Source organism: Saimiri boliviensis, chromosome 4, assembly GCF_048565385.1.
Source record: "Saimiri boliviensis isolate mSaiBol1 chromosome 4, mSaiBol1.pri, whole genome shotgun sequence".
Lineage (NCBI taxonomy): Eukaryota > Metazoa > Chordata > Mammalia > Primates > Cebidae > Saimiri > Saimiri boliviensis.
In genome coordinates, this window is record NC_133452.1 from 67,289,677 (window position 1) to 67,316,672 (window position 26,996).

A 26,996-nucleotide genomic window follows, 5' to 3' on the forward strand; every position below is an offset into this window, starting at 1 on the left:
AGAGAAGTAATTTATTAATCCTTATGTCAACTAAGAATTATTAACACCAAAGTCAAAACTGAAAAACTCTAAATTCATTAATTACACAACAGTTTTTCAATTTTACATGTAGTTTTTGAAACTATAAGATTTCTATAACACTGTCAATAGCAATTAAAATCTGTGTATTGACTCTTTAAAAATCTGTGCAAAATCATTTTTATTGATCTTTATTATGATAACTTCCCATTATAACATGAATTATTATAGCTATTTGGAATAATTTTTTTTCTTTGGAGATTTTAGTTTGCTTTTGTTCAGTAAGATATTAGTGTAAAAAAAGTAAAACAAACTATTATTTTTTATCTTTGATTATTTAATATCTAGAAATGATTTCTTTAATTTCATGAAACTTTGAGTAGGAATTATCAGTACAGTAAATCTTTGTATTATTTGACTCAACCAAAGAGCATTTTGGCAAAAAAAACTACAAAACCATCAAATTTGTTATCTTCTATTTCTTTCAACAGTTATATAAACTGGCAATGAATCATAGCACTTACAAATATATACTAAGTAATATTAATAACTGTGTCTATGACACTTGTCACAGAGTCTGCTTCAGAAAACTGAACAAAAATATTGTCAGTATCATATAGTTAAGTAAAACTAAAAGGATTTATCAGTTTATTTTCACCCTTCTATAAAGAACCACCAAAAGAAAAAAAAAAAGAGGTTTAATTGAATCAAAGTTCTGCATAGCTAGGAAGCCTCAGGAAACATACAATCATGACAGAAGGTAAAGGGGAAGCAATTCATGCCTTACGTGGTGGCAGGAGAGAGAGAAGTGGGAGGTGACACACACTTTAAAATGTTCAGCTCTCATGAGAACTCACTCATGACATAGCACTGGGGGGATGATGCTAAACCATTAGAAACTGCCTCCATGAGCCAATCACCTCCCACCAGGCCAATTCTTCAAATAGGGGGATTAAAATTTTACATGAGATTTGGGTAGGGACACAGAGACAAACCAATCATTCTACCCTTTCCCCTTCCAAATCCCATGTCCTTTTTACATTTCAAAATGCAATCACACTTTTCCAACAGTTTCTAGCATGAACCCAAAAGTCCAATCCAAGTTTCATCTGATACAAGGTAAGTACTTTCTGCCTATGAGACTGTAAAATCAAAAAACAAGTTAGTTACTTCCAAGATACAATGCAGGTATAGGCATTGAGTAAATTCTTCCATTGAAAAAGAGAGAAACTGGCCAAAATTAAAAGTCTGCAGGCCTCATGGGATTCCAAAATCCAGTAGGGCAGTCGTTAAATCTTAACGTTCCAAAATAACCTCATTTGACTCCATGTCTCACATAGAGGGCATGCTGACGCAAAAAGGTGGGCTCCCAAGGCCCTCAGGAGCTTTGCTCCTGTGGCTCTGGAGGGTACAGTCCTTGCAGCTGCTTTCACGCACTGGTGTTGAGTGCTTGTGGCTTTTCCAGGTTCAAGAAACAAACTATTGGTGGATCTGCTATTCTGGCGTCTGGAGGACAGTGACCCTCCTCTCACATTTTCATTAGGCAGTGTCCCAATGGAGACTCTGTGTGGGGTCTCCAAACCCCACATTTCTTCTTCACAATGCCCTGGTTCAAGTTTTCCATGAGGGCTCCATCCCTGCAGCAAATTTCTGGTTGGATATCCAGGTGTTTCCATACATCCTCTGAAATCTAGGCAAAGGTTCCCAAACCTCAATTCTTGCCGTCTGTGCACCTCTGGGCCCAACATCACATGGAAGCTGCCAAGGCTTAGGGTTTGCACTCTCTGAAACAATGGCCTGAACTGTACCCAGGTCCCTTAGAGCCAGGGCTGGAGCTTAAGTGGCTGCTACTCAGGGTGCCATTTTCTGAGGCTGTACAGAGCAGTGGAGCTCTGGGCCTGGCCCATGAAACCATTTTTCCCTCATAGGGCCTGTGAAGGGAGCAGCTGCAAAGATCTCTGAAATGCCCTGGAGACATTTTTCTTATTGTCTTGGCTATTAACATTCGACTCTTCTTTACTTAAACTTCTGCAAGCAACAGCTTAAATTTCTCCCCAGAAAACGGATTTTTCTTTTCTACTATATGGTCAAGCTGAAAACTATCCAAACTCTTTTATGCTCTGCTTCCCTTTCAAACAAAAGTTCCAATCTCAGACCATCTCTTTGTGAACATGTATGACTATATGCTGTTAGGGACAACCAGGCCAATCTTGAATACTTTGCTGCTTAGAAATTTTGTCGACCAAATACCCTAAATTTACATCTCCATCAAGTTCAAAGTTCCACAGACCCCTAGAGCAGGAGCTTTTTGAAAAAGTCTCTTTTCTAAAGCATTAAAAGAGTAACCTTTACTCCAATTCCCAGTAAATTCCTCATCTCCATCTCAGACCACCTCAGTCTGGATTTCATTGTCCATAGCACTATTATCATTTTGTTCAAAACCATTCACCAAGTCTTTAGGAAGTTCCAAACTTTCCCACATCTTCATATCTTCTTCTGAGTCCTCCAAAATGTTCCAAACTCTGCCCATTACCTAGTTCCAAAGTAGCTTCCACATGTTCATGTATCTTTATAGTAGAGCTCTACTCTCCTGGTTCCAATTTCTGTAGTAGTCTGTTTCACACTGCTATAAAGAACTACTTGAAAATGGGGATGATGCTAAACCATTAGAAACTGCCCCCATGATCCAATCACCTCCCACCAGGACCCTCTGTCAATACATAGGGATTACAATTTGACAGGAGATTTGCACGAGGACATAGAGCCAGACCACATCAAGGAAAAACATCAATGTTTTCTTCAAAATTCTAATAATTTACTCTTTTTTTTTTAACCTCACATAGCTGGAGCATCAATCATCATGACCATCATGTAATAAGCTATATTTTCTATTTCTAGCTGAAATTAATATTTAATAGCTGTAAATGATACAAAAAAAATCTATGTCACTGGTTTTTTATTTAGTTCAAAAACTGAAATGTTTCTTCTAAATCTGGGAGACTTTGAGGAAAAAGGATGTACCCAAAGTATTAACTGGACCGTTTCTCATATTGTGTACCTCATTCTAATCTTAAAAAAGGCACTTGTTTGCTATTTTAAAAAATTAGGATCAACTGACTTTTCCTATTGTTAGAAATGATTGTAAACTATGGTAATTTTTTAGTTAATTAATTAAAGATCTTTGGCTTCTTGTAAAATATTTATTTTAATACTATTTTTAAAATTTTCAAGAAAATAATTGTAATTGAAATGACATATGTTACTATCTTCCCAAAATCAGCCTTCTTTGTTTAAAAATCCAAGCCATTGTATAACAGTCCAAAGTTGTAACTTTGGACCCTGTCAAAAACCATTTTTAAATGTATTGAACATTTGACTCTAATTTTGGTTAACTTTCTTGTTTCTTTTTCACTATTATAAAAAATAGTGCATAGCAAATTCATTACATATTTTCTGAGAATATATGTTAATAATGACCAGTTTAATATCTTAAAAAGAAACACATGACAAACAGCTTTTCTATTCTGCTTTGTCACAGCAAATTGTAATATTCATTCATGGTGAAATCAGTTAACATAACCTTATCCAAACTCTCTTATTCTTTACTGTTCCCGTTAGAGTACCAGTTTCTACATTTTCATTTAATTCTTCTTTAATAGTATAACTTCATTTTAAATGAGAAACTTTGTCCATATGTATTTTTTAAAATAGAAAATTAATTTAATTACATTTTGATTAAAATAATAGTATGCATTTCAATTTAATAAGATACAGTTTAGATAGTTATAATTGTAATTTATTCCACCTACATAAAATATTCAAATAAACACATTACAATGTTACAGTAGTACATAGAAGAAGTCATTTAAACTGAATCAGTTCATTGCCACTGACTACATCACTGATGTGCTGGAAATGACTCATGCACCAATCACATGCACTGTAACACAACATCTTATATAGGGCAAAGGTTAAAATAAAATATGAGTTTAAGTTTACTGGAAAAATGTTTTACACCGCTTCAGTTTTAAATTTTCAATTTACCTAATTAAAATCAAATAATTAAAATTTTATATTTTACTTTTCAGTGTACTAGAGGTATTTCATGTGTTCTATAACCACAGGTTTGATTAGAAGCCATAAGGAAATAAAAATCTAGTCTTATTTCTTAGCCCAACATAGTAAAATTTCTTTGAAGAGTTTTATAGTAAATTACTACTTTTGATACTTTCAAAGTGTTCTGGAATTCAAAGAAGAGAAATAAGACAAAATGCTAATGTGTTTCTCTAAAGGCTAGTCAAAGTCAATCATTGCAACATCATTTCCAGGACATAGCAAGGGCAACCCATTAGGCCTGAGATTAGGAAAGAAACATAACCCAGAATAAACATGCATGAGAAAGGTAGTTTCAAAAAACAAATAAAAGAGATGAGAAGAGGTTAGTCACCATTTTCATTTTCAAAATTCAATGAATTTACTTGTTTTGGTTGTAAGAGTTTGACTAAAATTACTATGTACGCTCTGGCATCAGTATAAAACTCAATGGTAGTACCACTTGCAATTGTTAGGCCCCCAGGGAAAGAGCAATTCTAAAGTAAAGCCTGAAAGCCTTGATGCTACTCATCAGCTGCTTCATTAAAAGAAAGGCCACGTACAGTGATGTCAAGAATCCTAAGTTTCCATAAAAATTAGTTCTCAGCCAGCTTCAAGGGCAGAGATATTTCTGCATTTGGAAGTGTCATCCTTTTGCTAATACTAATATATTTGGCTTCCGTGAAGAATTTTTGCTGTTTATCTGAAAGTTATGTATTTTTATTCTCACAAACATACATTTTTCCTAAAATGGGGGGCCTCTATCACAATCAACACCTTCTTCAACACAACTGTCATCATAACTATCATCATCAAATTGAGGGCATTCGTTCTGAAACATCTTCCTAAGAGCTAAAATATTCCAGGTAGATTATTTAAAAAGGTTGTTTTTAATGAAATTCATTTCACTTAGTCATAGCCATCTTAGATTGTCCCCACTTTCCATTCTGACAATATGGAGCTCTAAGTCAGTCAGTTTAGTTCTGTGTACTTGTTGGAGTCAGGATGGGTTTTTATTTTCTAGTTTTGAAAGAGAAGGCTGGAAAAATACTTGAAAAATGTGAACTGATATATTTAAAGTTCCATAATATTAATTTTGCTTTGACCCTGAAACTGCTCTAAAATAATAAAATCCATTTAAAAATATCAACCATCTATAATGTGTACATGGAAATGGATTCCTGAAGTACTTGATCATTTCAGTAGGATTAGAGAGTAATCCAGAATATTCATTTATTAATAATATAAAATCAGAAATAAATTATTAATGAAAGGAGAATACAACTGAGTGTCAGATCATACCATTAACCATAGGTAAACAGTATTTGTAAAAGTACAGTATTCATATTATGGGAAATCATTTCATCTGCTATGGAAATTTAACAATTCAATTATTAAGCTCCTCACAATAAGGATAATAGCAAAATATATATTGTGAATTTAGTACATGTTCAGTGCTTATATAAACAACCTATGGCATAGACTCCCAATTTATTTATGGGAGATAAATTCAAAAAAGCAGAAGCCCAGATAAACTAAATAAATACATACTGAGTGAAGAATGTAGGATTTCATGCTACAACCTAGTCTATGCCTTTAATAATTGTGCTAAACTATTGTATTGACTCAACAATCAATTATATCCATTATTAATGCTGCTTTCCAATTCTTTGGCTTTTATTGAATTGTTTTTGCAATAAATTAAAATGAACCATAAGCTCATAGTGTTCTGAAAACAGTCAAGGGACCTACAAAGCAAACTAATTTAATGTGTAGCTTCTAATTAGTTGTAATTACAATATTAAATAAATGAAACACCTACCTTTAGAGATAATCAAATCTTTTCACCGAACTCCACTGGTGCTATGGTGTATACAATAGGCTAATAACAATCAGAAGCATAATTCAAATGCTGTTAGGAAATGTAAAAGTAAATTTTATTGCCAGCCCTGAACCATTCTTTCTCTAAATAGATTTAAGATGAAAACTGTGTATAGAAAAATGAATTATGTAATCATCCATAATTTAACTCCAATTAAGAAAGCATACCTTATTCTTAGAGAACACACTCATTCATGTATACACATAGGCAGACACATTCAGACATCTGGAAAGTTTTTTACCTATAAAATTATTAAAGCTCTTATCTGAATACACATCAGTGAAAGTGCTCACATTTGTGCATTAGGCAACTAAACAATTCTAGGCACTGTGACAGCCACCAGTATCACAATACAAAAACAAAGATTCAAGTTGTTTCAGAATAAGATCTCTTTAAGAATGAGACATTTACATTCATGTTTAACCAAGTTTTATTTCTTGAAGCAGTATTTTTGAGGAATTTATTATAGTCAGTTTGCAGTTATAAACATTTTGAACAAGCTCCACAATTTATTTTGTCTTTTTCCTGATGTATCTGGAGTTAAGGAGAAGAATGTAAGATAAACAGAGATGATTTATAAACTGTGCTTTCTCCTTGCAAATGTGCATGATAAAGTGGTAAGATTATTGAGCATCAGAAGGTGTATGACTTGACATCTGGCTTGCCCCCAAGGGAAAAATAGTACAGTATTGTCTTCAAATAAAAGTTTAACATTGAAAGCGGCAGCAGCAGGAAATAATAGTAAATCTTTTGCTTCATAGAGAAAGACTAGTATGTGGTATCTTCAATCAGGTCTTCATAACAAACAAAAAAGTGATATTATTGCTTTTAGAATAATTTGGCTTTTGGAAAGAGACAGGAAAACGAACAAATGAAAATTCAGCTGACCAAAGATGCTAATTAGTCTAAAATGCCTTTGCAGCAAAAGAACAGTTTCTCCCTGAAAAGACAGCATAGTACTGTCTTTAATAACATTTAATAATCAAGAACATTAAACTGCCAAGGATATTTTAAATTAAGTACAAATTTCAGAATATTCGCCTTGTAATTAATGGGCTATCTAACAAATGAGAATAATATGTTTTTGCTGATACTCAAAAGTCAAAGCAGCAACACTACCCACCCCCAAAATAATCAATAGATCTTTCATAGCCACAATGTCAGTAAGTATAATTTCCTTGAAACATTAACAAATCAGAGGCTGGGTTTTTTGTTTGTATGTTTGTTTTAAAAATACCAAATAATGCATCTACTAAGCAATTTATATGGAAGATATTGGAGTTGTCATTTTAGTTTTTTTATATAAGATATACAACACTACAATTTTTAGAATGTCAAGGTATTTTTGGATAAAAATTTATCTCAGCTTATTTTTTGCATCCAAAATATGTCCTTCTTGAATTTCCTTCAAAATGTTGCCTAACCAGTGGCTATAAACTCTTGCGGTGACAACTATTATCCATTATCCAGCACTTGACATGCCAGCTCAACATCACTATATTAACTGACTTTCGAGTTTTCTCACTCCCTGTGGGGCCCTCTCTCCTAAGATTGATGAGGTGGGACACAGTGTTTGAGCTGCCATCCTGACTTGACAAACAGCGAGACTGGTCCTTGCACAGAGTAGAGGCAGGAGGACAAGGGAGGGAGAGAAGCATAGTGTATCCTGGAGTGGCAGAGCCTCATGCACATGTTTTCCAAGGCAATTAAAACGTAAAACGTTGTTTTACAGATTTTAAACTTCAGCCAAACATACAACTTCTTTATTTAGTTTTAAAGTAGCCAAAGTTGCGTCAATACATATTGCAAATGTAACAATTACAAAGGGATTAAATTTCTGTACCTTAGATATTTTAGAGAGGCTACTTTCTAAGATAAAAGTTGTTGTTTCTTCCAAGTTTAAATACGCTAAAACTCTAATCACTTCTTGTAAATTCCCAAAATGGTGTTATCGCTTTCTTTTTAACCATTGAATTCATTCTGGCAGAGCTAGAGTAATAAAACTCATCATATTCTAATTTTCAGACAGCTTGATAAACCCACTGTTCTCACTATAGATAAAGTGTAATGAAGCACTTTCTTTCCCATCGGAAAGTCTTTGACTCATATGCTTTCATGCCAACTAGCCTTCACATCTGCTGTTTCACCATTGATGGCTTTAACTTGGCATGCTGAACTAGTGTCTGATGAAGCAGCTTTACTCAAAGGCACCATTTTATTTCCTGCAATGGGAACATAGTAAAATGGTGTTGGTTTCCTGTAGGCCTTATGCAAATCCCTATAATAAACATAGGATCAGGCCTCACGTACAATAAATTGTGTGTTAGATGAGGAAAGGGGGAGGGAGAAAATCTCTCTGAGTAAAAATAACTTCCTTACTATACAAATGCATAATAAATAGTCGTGTTTGAAATATTTATGTTAAACATAACTTATTTATATTAAAACTATATTAAACACTGATAAAAATACAACACTTTAAAATACCAACTTTATTTTTTTGAACAAAATACTACCACTTCATCTAATGTTAATTGTTAATGAATTTCCCACAGTCAATATTTCAGCACCATTAATATAGAACAAATAATTTGGGAGAGTTAGAAATATTATACGACTATAAAAATATTCACTGAAATATTTCTTTCAGATTTCTAGAAAAGATATCTGATGGACAACGAAGAACACAACAAACATGAACAAATAAAAGTTTCATTAACAATATTAATTGTTAGCCTAAACTGACTGCCCAGATACATTGGTGATCAACCACATAAAGCTTTTATGTTTTGTTTAACTCATTAACACAAAGAAAAAAATGATTATCTATAAACTTCAATATGTGAGACAAACAAAAGAATTAAAAATAAAGTTCCTATGTGCTCTAAATAGCCATAGCTGTTTTCTAATTAGTAGTTTGCAAGCAAGTTGGCAAGAATAGTTTTTGGCTTGGAAACCTAAGTGCATCAGGTATTCCATCCTCCAAGTTAGAACAGTATGTTATGTTTGAGGAACATTTTGTTTTCATTTAGATCTGCAAAATAATATTGAGGAATTCTCAAGTAACACAAAGCAATATGTAAATTAGAATTATGTACTAAATCATCCTTGCCAGTTAAAATAGCACTATTTTTTTTTTTTCACAACAAGGAAGCAAGCAGAAGTAGTTCATTAAATACCAAAAGGTAGTAAAAGAAGCTCAGGCAAGAAAACTACATGAACATGAATTCTGAAGCTCTTGTTCAGAACCCAATGTAATATAAACTTATAGAGTAGGCCAATTAACACCACTTCCTTAATGTCACTTAAATGTCATCTCTTCTTAATTCAGTCTACATTAGATAAGCACAAAGTCTCATGTACAATCCTCTCAAGTCTTGAATATGGACTCTCATGCTTTCAATCCCCATGGTAGAAAAACCTACAATAAAGATTTTCAGAGAAAAGATGAATGGTCACTTCCCAGGTCCCTTAGAACATATATTTTCTCAACTTTCACTTAGAGATACAAAATAAAACGCAACTCTGAGAAATGCGAATGCTCAAAAGGGAAAAGACTTCCTATTCAATTAATGGTGCTGGGATAACCAGCTAGGTATATGCTAAAGACTGAAGCTGAACTCCTTTCTTACACTATACACAAAATTAAACTCGAGATGGATTCAATACTTACAAGTAAAATCCAAAACTATAAAAAGCCTGGAAGACAACCTAAGCAATACTATCCTGGACATAGGAACAGTCAAAGATTTCATGACAAAGAAACCAAAAGCAATTATAACAAATGCAAATATTGACAGGTGAAATCTAATTAAATTTAACAGATTCCACACAGCAAAAGAAACTAACAACATAGTAAACAGACAACCTACAGAAGGTATTTGCAAACTATGCATCTAATATCTAGTATCCTCTAACAAAAGTCTAATATTCAGATTCTATAAAAAAATTAAATAAACTTAGAATCATGAACAGCCCCATTAAAAATAGACAAATGATATGAACAGACACTTTTCAAAAGACATGCATGCAGCCAAAAAGCATATGAAAAAAAGTTCAATATCACTGATCATTGGATAAATGCAAATCAAAACCACAATGAGATACTGTCTCATACCAGTCAGAACGGCTATTATCAAAATGTCAAAAAATAACAGATATTGATGAGATTTCTGAGAAAAGAGAACACTTATACACTGTTGGTGGGAGTGTATCATTCTGGAAAGCAGTACAGTGATTCCTCAAAGAGCTAAAAGCAGTATTACCATTTGACCCAGCAATCCCATTAATGGGTATATATCCTGAAGAATATAAAGCACTCTACCATAAGACATATCATGTGAATGTTTATTGTAGCACTATCAAGATAAATGCTCATAAATGACAGATTAAATAAAGAAAATACGGTACATATACATCATGAAATACCATGCAGCCATTAAAAAGAACAAGATTATGTATTTTCTTTGGCAGGAACATGGATAGAGCTGGAGGCTATTATCCTTAGCAAACTAATGCAGGAACAAAAAACCAAATACCACATGTTCTCACTTATATGTGAGAACTAAATAATAACTATGAACACAAAGAAGAAAACAACAGATACTGGAGTCTACTTGACAGGGGAGGGTTGAAGGAAGAAGAGGAGCAGCAAAGATGACTGTTGGGTACTAAGCTTAATACCTGGGAGATGAAATAATATTTATTAATAAAAAAAAACTCCCTCTGACATTTATTTTCCTATGTAGCAAACCTTTACAGGTACCCCCAAATTTAAAAGTTAAAAAATAAAATAAAATAAAGATATGAACATGAATGGTCTGACTTTCTTCTGCTGCTACTTGTTATTATTGGGGTTAGAAATGAAACTCTAATAAGATTATTTACTCTCAGCAAATAACTGTTGAAAAAGATTATAAACACAATTCTGGCAAATAATTTATAAGAAGTAAAAATGTGGTAGGAAGATTTATCATTGTTTCATATCTCAGTCTTATATGGAGTCTAGTTTTCAGGGGAAAAAAAGCCCACCATAATATAAAAGAAACAGAGAGGTTGATACAATCAGTTATTAACTCCTGAGGCCAAAAAATGAATTTTTTTAAATCTCAAATTAAATTAACTCTGCATGCAAAATAGTATCACCAGAGCAGATTAAAAAAAAAAAAAATTAGCTGCTTGGGATTCTACCTCAAGACATTCTGAATTAATTGGCCTGGCAAGGAGCCTATCCTTCAATATTCTCTTAAAGCTCCCCAAGTAATTCTGATGTTCTCATGTGCAGTCAGTTTGAGAACTGAAGACTTAAACAAATTTGTGTCTTATTATTTATTTATTTAATTCCATCTTTACTGAGTTATGACTGACAAGTAAAAAGTTGTGTATATTTAAGGTTTTCAACATGGTGTGTTTTTTAATATGTGTGCTTTGTCTAATGATTCCCATGGTCAAGCTAATTAACATGTCTATCACCTGACATAGTTGCCTATTTGTGTGTGTGTGTGTGGTAAAACTGAATTTCTTCTTTCTTAGTAACTTTTAGGTATAAAATACATCATTATTAACTACAGTTACCATGTTGTACATTAAATTTTTAGTACTTATTCACAAATAAATATTTTTAAGATGTTTAAAATTTAGCAAATAACATACACAAATGAATCACAATAATGACTCTATCACTCAGAAAAAGGACAATTAATATAAAAGTGACGACTTCTTATTTTACAGAGTGATATGATTGGCAATCATGAACAAAATTGTATTTCTGTAAGACATTTATGCTATCCAGTCACACTGGTTACAGCACAGCAACATTTCCTGTAATTTTGGTAGTTAAAAGATTGTTCCCATAAGTTAAAGCAGTTTTGAACAGAGGATCCTGATAGTCAGTATTCCTAACTTTACTAGGCAATAGTCCAGCATTTATGATGCATATACAAGGAGGTACAACCTATCAAAAAAATCAAAAAGTGTATTCATAAATCTTTGAGACTAATATATCTATGGGCTTGTTTTTATTGCATTTTAAAATTTGTTTCCTAGGAATAGAAACAATATTACTCATGCATAACCCAAAGCTGAAATTTGAGAAATGTTTTCCTAAATTATTGAAGAGAAAGAGAATAGCACCTAAATAAACAAGGCAACTCATGTGAGTAGCTATTTAATATATCTTCCCTATACTTATTGAAGTACCATAAAGAATTTCTAATTGTCATGTAAGATAATTTTTTTCTGGATAGTGGTTGGAAAGTATTAGAATCTGTATAATAGTAAATATGTGCACATTAAAGGACATAACCTGATTTCTAACCAAATATTTATTAAAACTCTTCTTATAGACAACCACACTTAACTAGAACACTTGCTGTATAAAATATGGAAAACATTTAAAGAATAATATCTAAAGCTAAACATATCTAAAATTCAAAAAAGTCTAGATATTTCTTTTTTAAATATTTTCAGTTAATTTTCTGCATATGCAAAATGGATCTTTCAAAATGTTTTACTACCAATATAGCAAGAGGAAAATAAAAATTGATTTCAGAAATATTTTTCAATGTGAAAAGCACACTATGGTTGCCATTGTGAGAATTTACTCTGCTAATGTGAGAATCTCTTCACAGTAAATATACTTACATTATCACCATTGCTCTAAATAAAAACAACAGACAAGAATTCTGTTTTGACTATATTTACAAAATTAGGAGCAATCTCTAATGAATGGTATGTTTTTAGATATAATAAGCACATGTAGAAAACTACCAACTTTTAACATTTTATCATCTCTCAATGTAAAAGTTACTTATATTCTTGTAGTATACTGAAAACAAAATCACTCAAGCTATCAGAAAATTTACTGCAGGCATGCCACACTAGCAATTCAGACTTCAAAACATATACTATCATCCCAGCATAATTTAATTTTAGAAGATTATTGAACTAGTAAGATCAGAATAAGTGGCAGACTATAAGTAACATGTTATGGCTATATCTGCCCCAATGCTGTAAGGCAAGTGTTTTAGAAAGTTAATATAATCAATTAGTTGAGGTCTTGTGAGTGAGCCAAAATGATTAATACACTTAGCACTTTTGAGTAATGATAGTTATGCCGTGATATCTTTGGTTATTACCTTTATTGAGATACTATGAATCCCTTGGTTATAGCCTTTATAATTAATAATAGTAATAATTCACTTAACCTCTCTGTGGCCTAGTTTCCTCATCTGTTAAATGAGCATAATGATAATTGCTTCCTACCTTCCTTAGAAGTTGTCTGAAGATTAATGAGCTGGAGTTTAGAATGTACTTTGCAGAGGAAGGCAGTAATAGTTAGAAGGAAAAAAAAAGCGCAAAAGAGAGAGACAGAGAAAGAGAACACAAGAAAAAAAATCTCCCCAGAAAAATCCTCTTTTGCTCAGTACCAAAAACTAAAACCTTTTTACCTTGGATGGATTAACCCACTTGCTTTACATTTCTAACTTCATTCCCTACACTTCAAAATCAATTGACTTTTAAAAGAGAATTAAAACGGGAAAACCACAAAGGACTCTATGTTTTGGATAAACTTTGACTGCTCTTTAGAATAATAAAATTTTGCACATAATCACACATTCTACCTGAAAGCCTCTGTCACATCAGTGAACGTAAAATCCATTGTGACAATGGGTAACTGTATGGAATTTGACAAGAGCAGCAAGGTGCTACAATAAAGAAAAGCTAAATATGTGGCGTTGATTCAGGGCACCCATAGCAGATAACAATCAAATTATCATTTTAGGAGGCTGGGAAAATAGGAATCTATGACGATAGGGGAAAATATCATTTTAAATTACATGTTGTATTTGTAATGATTTGGAAGATAGAAAATGAATTAATAATCTTTTGGATTAGCCAAAAGATAGCAAAACAAAATGATAAAACATTCAAAGTACCAGCTGGCTTGTTTTAGCTACATGTAAGGTAGCACAAGAAAGTGATAAAAGAGTAATCAGAACAACAGCAAGGAGATGGAGATGGAAAAAGGGGATGAGCAGGAGAGGAAAATAATATTAAGAAGAACTGACATCTTTGCAAGCTGAATTTAGAGGTAACGCAGAGGGGATAAAACTTGCATGGTTGGATAATAAACACATTTCTAATCTTCAGTGTCGCAAGCCAGTGAAAGTTCTTAAAATTGTCTCAATATAGCCACAAGCCTTAATTAAGAATCAAATTAAGCATGTTGTCTTAGAAGCTTTCTTAAAACCTCTGAAAAAGTCAAGGCGATACCTTGTAGATTTTCTTATTTGGATAAAGATTGTCTAGTCCAAAGTAGCAATGATTCAGTCTGAAGCGAGGCATATCTTAAAGAAGAGTGTGCGGCCTTTACAGTACAAGTAAATTCAATTAGATATATTTAAAGGTTAATCAGAAATTGTACTGGTAAAAGCACTGTCACCCTGGTGTAGAAGGAACTGAGTCTATAAACGTAGAAACTTGGGCTCTCAAGTTTCTGTGAGAAGGACAGCTGACTTGGAAAACAAAGCTTTATGTTACATGTCACTAAGTTTTTGGCTATTTGTTAAGCAACATTTTTGTGGCAATTGCTAATTGACATGAACTCAAGACATGTAAGGTGAGTGCCAGGAACTAGAGATACAAAAGTGAATGAAACACATTCATTCAATTCCTATTCTCTTGCTGTACAGTGTGAAAACATACAGGAACCAAGAAAACACATCTTGGATTAGTAATTTAACAATAATTTAAGTTTAAAAAAATGTTTTAAAGAATGTAAAAGAGGAGCACTCTACCCAGACTGGGTAGATTTCAGTATGAAAAGGGTCAGGAGAGTTGTCCTGGAATAAGTGATACATGGATTAGAATCTAAGGAATAAAAAGAATACAATTAGGTCGGTAGAGAAGGATGGGGATGAAAAAGAGCATAATGGGCATTGCAGAAAGATGTAAAAGTATAAGATGTGACACAGGACTAGTAATACATCAGTTTGGATGGAGCTTACATTTTTAAAATATGTGCCAACATTTTGTTTAATGACCATACAAAAGAGCATGTGTTCTCCCTCTGACACTATATTTTTTAGATGGACATACTGTATTAGTACACATAATAAAGTCTGAAATTTCAGGTAGGCCAAATCCAGACAAATAATTTCTAAAAATTGGAAAAACTGAGTCATGGATTACACAACAAGGGTATTCGGTATCATTTTGTAAAACATATGACTCACTTCAAAAATAGGGAATTCTCAAAAGAGGCCATAACACCTACAAGCTATAGCTGAGTGATTTTTGATCTTATAATGTATAGGCTTCCATTCTCCTAGTCTTTATATTTCAGAGAGAAAATAATGTTCTTGTTGCTTGGTAACATGTTTCATAATGGTTAGCCCTGGGGTGAAATTTCCTTTCTGGTATACCAAATTCCCAGATTCCAAGTAGGTTTTGACTCCTTCTTTAATGTTTAGCAATAAAATTCCTGGACTGTCATCTATTTTACTATCTATATATGATTAAGAACATACTAGCGGTATCATACAGTTTTCTATTGCTTACATTAAAATAACACAAGAACCACTATCTAATATTCTCTATTTCTTTTTCCAGTCATAGCTTTATATTTATCACTGAGGAGTTTGTGTGGTATGTAGTGGATACAGAAAAAAAGAAGAAAAAATTTTACTTGAAGATAATACACTTGAGCACCCTGAGCTCAGAGAACAGAATCTATCATGGTCTTTGGAAATGGAATTATTCAGTGTTGAAGAGCAGCTATGTAACTCTGCTATATAACTCTGCTATGTCTTTGCAATACTAAGGATTTATATCCTGTAACACCAGATATCTTGAGCCAGCTTTTCTTACAAGTATTAATAAAACTATATTTTTTTTATAATAATTTTCTGGAAAGAAGCATTCCAGAACAATTAGTTAACAGCAGGGTCTTGCTAAATTAGTATAAACAACATGGAGATTCCTTTAGAAGTCAATGCCTTAAGGGTGCTTCCTAGAGTGTTTGTATGTGTGGCTGTTAATTGAAAGAATGGAGTAAAATGTAAATACACTACATAGTAGTCTCTGCTTCATTGTACAGTTTCAAAATGAGTAGGTATTTTTTGAATAACAGATTGCTAGAATTTCTTTTTAATTTCATACCATAGCTGGTATAACTGTATATTTAACAAGTGAAAACATGAAGTAGAAATTAGAATCTTTTAAGGCTACTCTCAAATACCAAAGAACAAAGCAACACTTAAAATATTCTTGTGAGTTCTAATTTTCTTTCCCTAATTTCAATAGGAAAATAGAATTCAGCATGTGATAAAGTTAGCAACATAAGGTAGTTGTCAACTTAGTGATTATCACTGTGTGCTTTTTATTGTGACTTGTGTACATTTCAGATACAATTCTAAAGAAATAATATATGTGCTGTTGGAAATAGAAAGCTGTGTCATATGGATTTTCTGCAGGTGCTAGAGGCACTCGTGTATGAGAGAAAAACAAGAGATGAAAGAGTAAGAAAAAAAGTCAGTATCAAGAAAAAGTGAAGTCAAAAATTTCATAATAGAGAGCAACTGAACTATTTTAAAAAAGAACAAAGAATGAAAAGACAAAAAAAAGAAGAAAATAAGCTTAAAAAGAAAAATGTTATAAAGAAAAAATGAATATGTTTAGAATTTGATTTTTCAAAAATGAACTTTGCTACTAGTATATTTGAGCTTTAAAACAAAATATTTGAGTCCTCTGGGAAAAAAAATTACATTAAAACAAAAATGTTTATGAACCAGAAATAAATACTTCTGGTGTCAAATTTTAGTGTTAGGTACAATATTTGTATTATTAAATTTTACAAACTCAATTCAAAATCACTTGGATGTTGGAAAAATTTAAATGCATCACACTCACTTCCTTCAAAGTTATTGACACTAACAATGCCAGTTTAGCAATTTCAGCAGCTTATTTATTTTCCTTTTCTTTTCTTTTTTCTTTTTTTCTTTCTTTTTTTTTTTTTTTTTTTTTTTTTTTTTTGTTGTTGTTGTTGTTGTTGTTGTTGAGACAGGATTTCACTCTGGCTGCCCAAGCTGGGGTGCTATATGGCCATCTTTGCTCGATACAACCTCTGTTTCCCCCTGCTCAAATGATTCTCCAGCCTCAGCCGCTCAAGTAGCAGAGACTACAAGCACATGCCACCATACCAGGCTAATTTTTGTCTTGTTTGTAGAGATGACGGTTTGCCATGTTGCCCAGGCTGATCTCAACCTCTTGGGTTCAAGTGATCCACTCACCTTGGCCTCCCAAAGTGCTGTGATTACAGGTGTGAGCCACCACGCCTGACCTAGCAGTTTGATGAGTTTTATAAGAAAGGAAATCTTTTAAAATTCTCAATTTAATTAAGAAAAACTGGTCAATTGCAATTAATATAGTCAAATAAGACCATACTGAACATAATGTTTTGCTTATATTTGTTTATTCAATAAATTCCATTAAGTAATAGTGATTTTGCAAGTAAATCCATATCCAATACTTGAACTAGTCATATGAGAAATTCACTTTGAAAATAACTAAATTTTAAATATTTGACTAAATCAAATTTATCTTTTTGGGAAATTGGATGTCCTCCAGAAATTTATTTTAAAAGTTGATTTATTTTGGATTTAGGGGAAGATGGCCCAGAGGAAGCTTCTCCGGAGTGCAGCTACCACTGAGTGAGACTGAACCTGAGCGATATCCACGTCTCTGAGCAAGGTACTGATTTTGTTTTAAAGGGACTGGTTGAACAGTAGGATTAACCCCCCAAAAAGGCAGCAAAAGCAGCCCAAAGGCGTCCAGCAGACACAAGGCGGGGCACTGCCCCACCTGGAAAGTGTATCAGGCACAGAGGATTGGGGGGGCATCACCTCCTGGATTCTCTGAATCAGATATAGAAATTCATTCTGAGACTTCGGCAGCACACAGACCAGGGAAACGCTACCTGGCTGAGAACCACCCAGAGTCACAGACCCGGGCGATAGCCCAGGGTGGCAGCCACGCAGCAAGGCGCAGCCCAGGGCGGTGCCTTGTTAGAGCAGACCGGGTGGAGATTTGGACTAATACAGAGAAAGCTTGCGAAAAGGAACTACCCATCCCATAGAAGGGAGAATGGAAAGCGGGAGGAGGATACAACCAGACAGACCCTTCCCTTGCAAGATCCAGCCACCAGAGTCCCTCTCCCAGGAGAGTTTCACAGTTAACACATCCTCCTCCACCTGGGAACAGTGGGCTCGGCAGAGAGAAGGAGCCCACCATTGGGAAGGTGGGGCTAACCCAAGCAGTACAGAAACTAGGTGAAGAATAAATAGCAGCCTGGACTGAGACCGAGGCAGCCCAGCAGTGCCTCCACAGGCAGACAACAGACAGACTGTCTCAAGTGGCACACTGACACTTGCGGGGAAAAAAAAAAAAAAAAAACCTCATACAGGAGAAATAACCCCAATTTTAACAGAAAGGAAGTCCACTCAGACAAGATAGGAAGAAACCAGTGAAGAAAGGATGAAAACATCAAAGTCCAGAATGCCTCTCCTCCTCAAAGAGATCACAACAACTCACCAGCACGGCAACAAAGCAGGTCAGAAAACAATTTTGACGAGCTGACAGAAGCAGTCTTCAGAAGATGGGTAATAATAAGCTTCTCTAAGCTAAAAGAACATGTTTTAACCCCATGCAAAGAAACAAAGAACCTTGAAAAAGGACTAGATGAAACGCTAACTAGAATAAACAGCCTAGAGAAGAGCATAAACGACTTGATGGAGCTGAAAAACACAGCACGAGAACTTCACAAAGCATACACATTTCAATAGCCCACTTGACCAAGCAGAAGAAAGGATATCAGAGATTGAAGATCAACTCAAGGAAATAAAATGAGAAGGCAAGATTAGAGACAAAAGAGTAGAAAGAAAGGAACAAAACCTCCAAAAAATATGGGATTATGTGAAAAGAGCTAATCTATGTTTGATAGGTGTACTTGAATGTGACAGAGAAAATGAATCCAAGCTGGAAAACACTCTTCAGGATATTATCCAGGAGAACTTCCCCAACCTAGCAAGGCAGGCCAACATTCAAGTCCAGGAAATACAGAGAACACCACAAAGATAATCCTCAAGGAGAGCAACCCCAAGGCACATCATCGTCAGATTCACCAGGGTTGAAATGAAAGAAAAAAAAATGCTAAGGGCAGTCCGAGAGAAAGGTCAGGTTACCCACAAAGGGAAGCCCATCAGACTCACAGCAGATCTCTCGGCAGAAACCCTAACAAGCCAGAAGAGAGTGGGGACCAATATTCAACATCCTTAAAGAAAAGAACTTTCAACCTAGAATCTCATATCCAGCCAAACTAAGCTTCATAAGTGAAGAAGAAATAAAATCCTTTACAGATAAGCAATTACTGAGAGATTTCATTGCCACTAGACCTGCCCTATAAGAGCTCCTGAAGGAAGCACTAAACACAGAAAAAAAATCCAGTACCAGCCACTACAAAAACAAATTAAATGGTAAAGACCAATGATGCAATGAGGAAACCGCGTTGACCAACAGGCAAAACAAACAACCAGTAACAAAATGGCAGGGTCAAATTCACACATCACAGTATTAATGTTAAATGTAAATGGTCTAAATGCCACAATCAAAAGACACAAACTGGCAAACTGGGTTAAAAGTCAAAACTCATCAGTGTGCTGTATTCAGGAGACCCATCTCACATGCAGACACATAAAGGGATGGAAGAAGATATACCAAGTAAATGGAGAGCCAAAAGAAGCAGGGGTTGCAATTTTAGTCTTGGTTAAAATCGACTTTAAACCCAGAAATATCAGAAGAGACAAAGAAGGACAGTACATAATGGTGAAAGGTTCAATACAACAAGAAAAGTTAACGATCCTAAATATATGTGCACCCAACACAGGAGCACCCAGATACGCAAAGCAAGTTCTAAATAACCTACAAAGAGACTTAGACTCCCACACAATAATAGTGGGAGACTTTAAAACTACACTGTCAACATTAGACATATCAACGAGACAGAAAATCAACAAGGATATACGGGACTTGAACGCAAAACTGGAACAAGTGGACCTAATAGATATTTACAGAAATCTCCACCCCAAATCCACAGAATATGCATTCTTCTCGGCACCACATAGAACTAACTCTAAAACTGACCACATAATTGGAAGTAAATCACTCCTCAGCAAATGCAAAAACACAGAAATCATAACAGTCTCTCAGACCACGGTGCAATCAAATTAGATCTCAGGAGAACTCAAAACTACACAACTTAATGGAAACTGAACAACAGGCTCCTGAATGTTGACTGGATAAACAATGAACTGAAGGCAGAAATAAAGATGTTCTTCAAAACCAACAAGAATGAGGACACAACGTACCAGAATCTCTGGAACACATTTCAAGCAGTGTCTGGAAGGGAGTTTATAGCAATAAATGTCCACATGAGAAATGAGGAAAGATCTAAAATTGACACCCTATTGTCAATTGGAAAGACCTAGAGGAGTAAGATCAAAAAACCTCAAAGGCTAGCAGAAGACAAGAAATAACTAAGATCAGAGAGGAAATGAATGAGATCAAGACACAAAAATTACCCTTGAAAAAATCAATAAATCCAGGAGCTGGTTTTTCAAAAAGATCAACAAAATAGACCACTAGCCAGATTAACTAAAAAGAATCAAACAGATGCGATAAAATGATAAATGGGATATCATCACCAATCCCATGGAAATACAAACTACCATCAGAGATTACTACAAACAATTCTATGCACTTAAACCAGTAAGCCTGGGAGAAATGGATAAATTCATGGACATTTGCACCCTACCAAAACTAAACCAGGAAGAAGTTGAAACTCTGAATAGACCGATAACAAGGGCTGAAGCTGAGGCAGCAATTAAGAGCCTACCAACCAACAAAGCCCAGGTCCAGATGGGTTCACAGCCGAATTCTACCAGACACACAAAGAGGAGCTGGTACCAATCATTCTGAAACTCTTCCAAACAATCCAAAAAGAGGGAATCCTCCCCAACTCATTTTATGAGACCAACATCATCCTGATATCAAAACTCTGCAGAAAATCAAAAAAGAAAACTTCAGTCCAATCTCCATGATGAACAGATATGCAAAAATCTTCAGTAAAATACTGGCAAACCAATTGCAACAGCACATCAAAAAGCTTATCTATCATGAACAAGTAGGCTTCATCCCAGATACGCAAAGCTGGTTCAACATACGCAAGTCCATAAACATAATCCACCACATAAATAGAACCAAAAACAAAAATCACATGATTATCTCAATAGATGCAGAGAAGGCCTTTGACGAAATTCAACAGCACTTTTTGCTAAAAACTCTTAATAAACTAGGTATTGATGGAACCTATCACAAAATAATAAAAGCTATTTATGACAAATCTACTGCCAATATCATACTGAATGGGCAAAAACTGGAAGCATTCCCTTTGAAATCTGGCAGTAGACAAGGATGTCCTGTCTCTCTACTCTTATTCAATACAGTATTGGAAGTTTTAGCCAGAGCAATCAGGCAAGAAAAAGAAATAAAGGGTATTCAGTTAGGAAGGGAAGAAGTCAAATTGTCTCTATTTGCAGACGACATGATTGTATATTTAGAGGACCATATCATCTCAGCCCAAACTCTCCTTAAGCTGATAAGCAACGTCAGCAAAGTCTCAGGATACAAAATCAATGTGCAGAAATCACAAGCATTCCTGTATACCAATAGCAGACAAACAGAGAGCCAAATCAAGAGCGAACTCCCATTCACAATTGCTACAAGAAGAATAAAATACCTAGGAATATAACTAACAAAAGAGGTAAAGGACCTCTTCAAGGGGAACTACAAACCACTGCTCAAGGAAATAAGAGAAGACACAAACAGACAGAAAAACATTCCATACTCATGGTTAGGAAGAATCAGTATTGTGAAAATGGCCATATTACCCAAAGAAATTTATAGATTTAATGCTATCCCCATCAAACTACCAATGACCTTCTTCACAGAACTGGAAAAAAACACCTAAAACTTCACATGGAAGGGAAAAAGAGCCTTCATAGCCAAGACAATCCTAGGCAAAAAGAAGAAAGCTGGTGGCATCATGCTGCCAGACTTCAAGCTATACCACAAGGCAACAGTAATCAAAACAGCATGGTACTGGTACCAAAACAGAGACATAGGCCAATGGAACAGAACAGAGGTATCTGGAGCAACACCACACATCTACAACCATCTGATCTGTGACAAGCCTGACAAAAACAAGCAATGGGGAAAGGTTCCCCTTTTTAATAAATGGTGTTGGGAAAATTGGCTAGCAATGTAAAGAAAGCAGAAACTGGACCCCTTCCTGACACTTTACACTAAAATTAACTCCAGATGGATTAAGGACTTAAACCTAAGACCTAACATCATAAAAGCCCTAGAAGAAAACCTAGGCAAAACCATTCAGGACATAGGTACAGGCAAGGACTTCATGACTAAAACACCAAAAGCAATGGCAACAAAAGCCAAAATAGACAAACGAGATCTAATTAAACTTCAGAGCTTCTGTATAGCAAAAGAAACAATCATTAGAGTGAACTAGCAATCAACAGAAAGGGAAAAAATTTTTTGCGATCCACCCATCTGACAAAGGGCTAATATCCAGAATCTACAAAGAACTGAAACAGATTTACAAGAAAAAAAAGCAAACAAACCCATCCAAAAGTGGGAAAGGATATGAACGGAAACTTTCAAAAGAAGACATATATGAAGCCAACGAACATATAAAAAAATGCTCATCATCACCATTCATTAAAGAAATGCAAATCAAAATCACACTAAGATACCAACTCACACCAGTTACAATGGCGGGCATTATAACAGATGCTGGAGAGGATGTGGAGAAGTGGGATCACTTTTATGCTGTTGGTGGCAGTGTAAATTAGTTCAACCATTGTGGAAGACAGTGTGGCAATTCCTCAAGAATCTAGAAATAGAAATTCCATTTGACCCAGCAATCCCATTACTGGGTATATCCCTAAAGACTATAAATCATTCTATCATAAAGACACATGCACACACACGTTCATTGCGGCACTGTTTACAATAGCAAAGACCTGGAACCAACCCAAATACCCATCAATGATAGTCTGGACAAAGAAAATGTGGCACATACACACCATGGAATACTATGCAGCCATAAAAAATGATGAGTTTGTGTCCTTTGCAGGGAAATGAATGAACCTGGAAACAATCCTTCTCAGGAAACTGACACAAGAACAGAAAGTCAAACACTGCATGTTCTCACTCATAGGTGGGTGTTGAACAATAACACTTGTACACAAAGAGGGGAGCATCACACCCTGGGGCCTGTTGGAGGGGCTATGGGAGGGATAGTGGGAGAGAGGGTGGCAGAGCGATAACGGGGAGAAATGTCAGGTATAGTTGATGGGGGGATGGTGGTAACAAAACACCTTGCCATGAATGTACCTATGCAACAATCTTGCATGACCTGTACTTGTACCCCAGAATCTAAAGTACAATAAATAAAAGAAGAAAAAATAAAGTTGATTTATTTTTATAAATATTTTTAAAAAGAAAATTACAGAGTTTGACGAAATATTGCCTTAAGTCACATAAAACCAGTTGAGGGATTTTTAAAATTTATTATTCTGTCTCCAACTAAACTATAATCTCAGAAGTGAGACCTAGAATACTCAATGTATAGTGTAGTTTCTGGCACTCAATAGAAACTTGATGAATGCTTCATGAAATAATTTATTTTATAGCTTAAATCCATTCTCTTTTTTAAAAAAAAAATACTATTTCCACTGCACATTTGAACTGCCAATTGCATTTCTGTGAACAGAGAAAGAAAATACCAATGTTTAATAATTTGCCCAACCTACAAATAATGTAAAAATACTTGGGAAGATACAAAAGGAGCTATTAAGTGATAATGACTACCTCAAGTGAAATCCTTCATCTGGTCTACTTTGACCCAGTGAGATGAGCCAGAATAAGGAGAAAAGAGAAAAAATAGAGGAGGGCAAAGCACTCTATATGACAGAAACTTTTTACAAGCACACTTTCATTTAAATGTTCCACAGGGCTGTCTCTCTGGAAAGCACTGTGAGTTAAATGGGGCAGCCCATTTCAACTCTGTTTCCCAGAATATTAGCTAGGTGAATGTATAGATAATAAAAACTGTCTCTGTTTTTTTAAGTCCTGTATCTTGCTTAATTTCAACAAAAGTAAATGTATGTATGGGAAACATTTTTCCAGGTAATTATTCTATTCTTCTGAAATAGCAAAGTTTTGTAGATTCTGAATATCCTACTATCACAGTTTCATTTTGTTTTATTGAAATAAATTACTAGAAAAAAAAATGTTACCTTTGAGTTGATTTTCCTCAAAACAGGAATAAAATACTGTAAAGTGAAACCTCCTTAGTATTTTCAAAGATTAAAATGATTGATCTTGATGAGCATTTATTCAGTTGTCCACCTCTCCACCCCTTGATATATATGCTATTATTAAGTATTGTTCACAAAAAATGGCGTGGTTACACCCTTACATTAGCGAATTTAGTGAAGTTTGTACTCTATCATTTTAATTTGTAAAATTTAGGAAATAGCAGAACTTACCTTGAAAAAGGTCATGGTTGCACCATCCTCTACTGCTCCATATTCTATCTTGGTTTGTTTAGCTAAATCATCAGCGGAGTCAATAGGGGATTCCATTCGTTCCACTGTCAGAAAGGCGGCTAAGTTAGCGGTATACGAAGAAATGATGATAAGTGTGAAAAACCACCAAATGCCTCCCACTATCCTGGTGGACAGTGCTTTGGGCATGAGCTCAGAACCTAACAGAGAGTGGGGGAAAGGTGAAACGAATACAGAGAATTTGATCAGCAATCAGATACTTTTGGTCACAGTGGCAGAATGGAATCACTGTACAATGAAAGCTTAAATCATAGATTTACATGTTTCTTTAGTAAGCAAGCAACAACCTTTGGGAGAGCAGAGGCGAACTTCAGAAAATAAACAATCTTTTAGTACACTCTTGTTTGAATATAGTGACAGGAGACTCAAGTCTCTGAGATTATGCCAAGTTCCAATTAAAATACCAATGAGTAAACATGTTTTAATAAAAATAACATTAGAAGAGATTTTTTAAACTTTCTGGTTTATAAACCACATGTATTGTTTTTTTCATATGTTGTTATATAGGTTTCGGAGGAAGTGCTTAAATGTACATTTGGATCCATTTCTTAGGCTTTTTGTTAAGTTCCATTTTTCATGTGCATGTAGCTCAAACATTTTGTCTATCTTGCTATTTTTAAAACTTAAGTATAATAATAAAATAACTACTATTACCTGCATTTCTTGACATGATGTGGAGTTTTAGCCTAAAGTTTATTTTAAAATAAAATAATAAATTATGTTCTCCTGTATAAGCAAATATCTCCCATCACTATGGTTAGCATAAATTAAAAAATTAGAAGAAGAATGTATAACTAAATTGTCACATTTATTTTAATACACATATAATATTTTATAAATACATCAGAATGTATGGCTGGAGTTGCCTGCTCATGGTCTCAATAAAATAATGGGATCTGAGAATTATATTTTACTTTTGACTGTTATTAATTTTAATTCATTTCAACTATAAAATAAAATCCTAACAATTTTAAAATTTGGTCTGCTATTTAAATTGTAATTACAATTTACCACATTGTATATATTCTTAATGCTTAAACATATCAAAATGTATAATTTTTATAAGGTATACTAAATTTGTAGATATGTGTAAATTACTATTAACTTTTAATCATTTTGAATCTATCAAGAACTCATAGGCTACAAAGTATTTAATTTTATTTGTGCTTGAGTAAAATGGAATGAAGCAAAGACGGACTTACAGTCATATCTTTAGTATAATCTCTGATGCAGTAAGGTAACACATCTTTAGGTGGAATAAAAAATAAAAAAATTTATTCATGTGAAGCTTGAAAAACAAATGCTATTATGACTGCACTATATCAAAACAGCCCATCTTATACTGCAGTTCATCTTACCATTGCAAATTCAAACAAACAAAATTTTAAAAGCAGACAAACTTGGACATGACAGCCAACTCCAGCTCCAGATTCTGCCTACAACTCTGTAAGGAAAAAAACAGAAAAGTACCTTTCTGATGTAGTTGCTCCTAGGCCCTGTCAGACACACACTCGGACACTGAAACACTAAATACTCCCAAGAAGATGAGCAGCGTTGGCTGCCTATTTTGCTTTTTTTGTGGGTTTTTGTGTTTATTTTTTACACAACACCACCAATAAAGTGTTTATTTTTTACACAACAACACCAATAAACAAGACTGGGAAAGAAAAGAATAGTGGAGACATTTGACATAAATGGCCCAATTACCACAAGTTCATATCTTACCCAAGGACTTAAAGTGAATACCTCCTAGTCTTATGAATCAGAGCCTGGTTAGGGGCTGACTGTCATGTACTCAAGGTAACGTCATGTCCAGCACTATATCCCACTAATTCCTGGGAAGCTGGGCATCAGCCAGAATAGTATGGGTTCCTCTTTCATGTATCCACCAGCAGTGATGTAGTTATGTGGTGAAGCAAATGTATATTTGAATTTTTCATTGCTTGAATTACTTGTCATTATCCTCAGAGATAATCACAGATAATTTTACATCTAAATTCCTAAATACTATTAATAGCAAATTTGTCCTGTGATTATACAAATGCTCAAAGACTTCCAAATATTTTTTAAAATATAGGTAGAAAAAAAGTGATATGAAAATTTTTAAAAGAAAGTCTTGTTATGGTCTGATCTTTATTAGGAGGATAACTCACTATAGACTACTAATTATTAACAGATGACTAGCAGTTTGCCTGGGTGACTTGTATTACTCAATGCTACTTATAAAAGCAGTTTGTCCC

At 34.4% G+C, this 26,996-nt stretch overlaps 1 protein-coding gene across 6 annotated transcripts in view; it reads right to left on the reverse strand.

Moving 5' to 3' along the window:
* Positions 1-26,996, reverse strand: part of GRIK2 (glutamate ionotropic receptor kainate type subunit 2) — a 721,121-nt gene that overhangs the window by 142,020 nt on the left and 552,105 nt on the right. For 5 of the 6 annotated variants that reach the window (XM_010333764.3, XM_074397666.1, XM_074397667.1 and 2 more), the window contains exon 14: positions 24,679-24,896. In XM_010333764.3, coding sequence (XP_010332066.2) covers positions 24,679-24,896 — 218 coding nt within the window. Of the gene's footprint in view, positions 1-6,404; positions 9,414-24,678; positions 24,897-26,996 lie in introns of those variants that run through there. The other variant, XM_074397670.1, reaches the window with a different exon arrangement.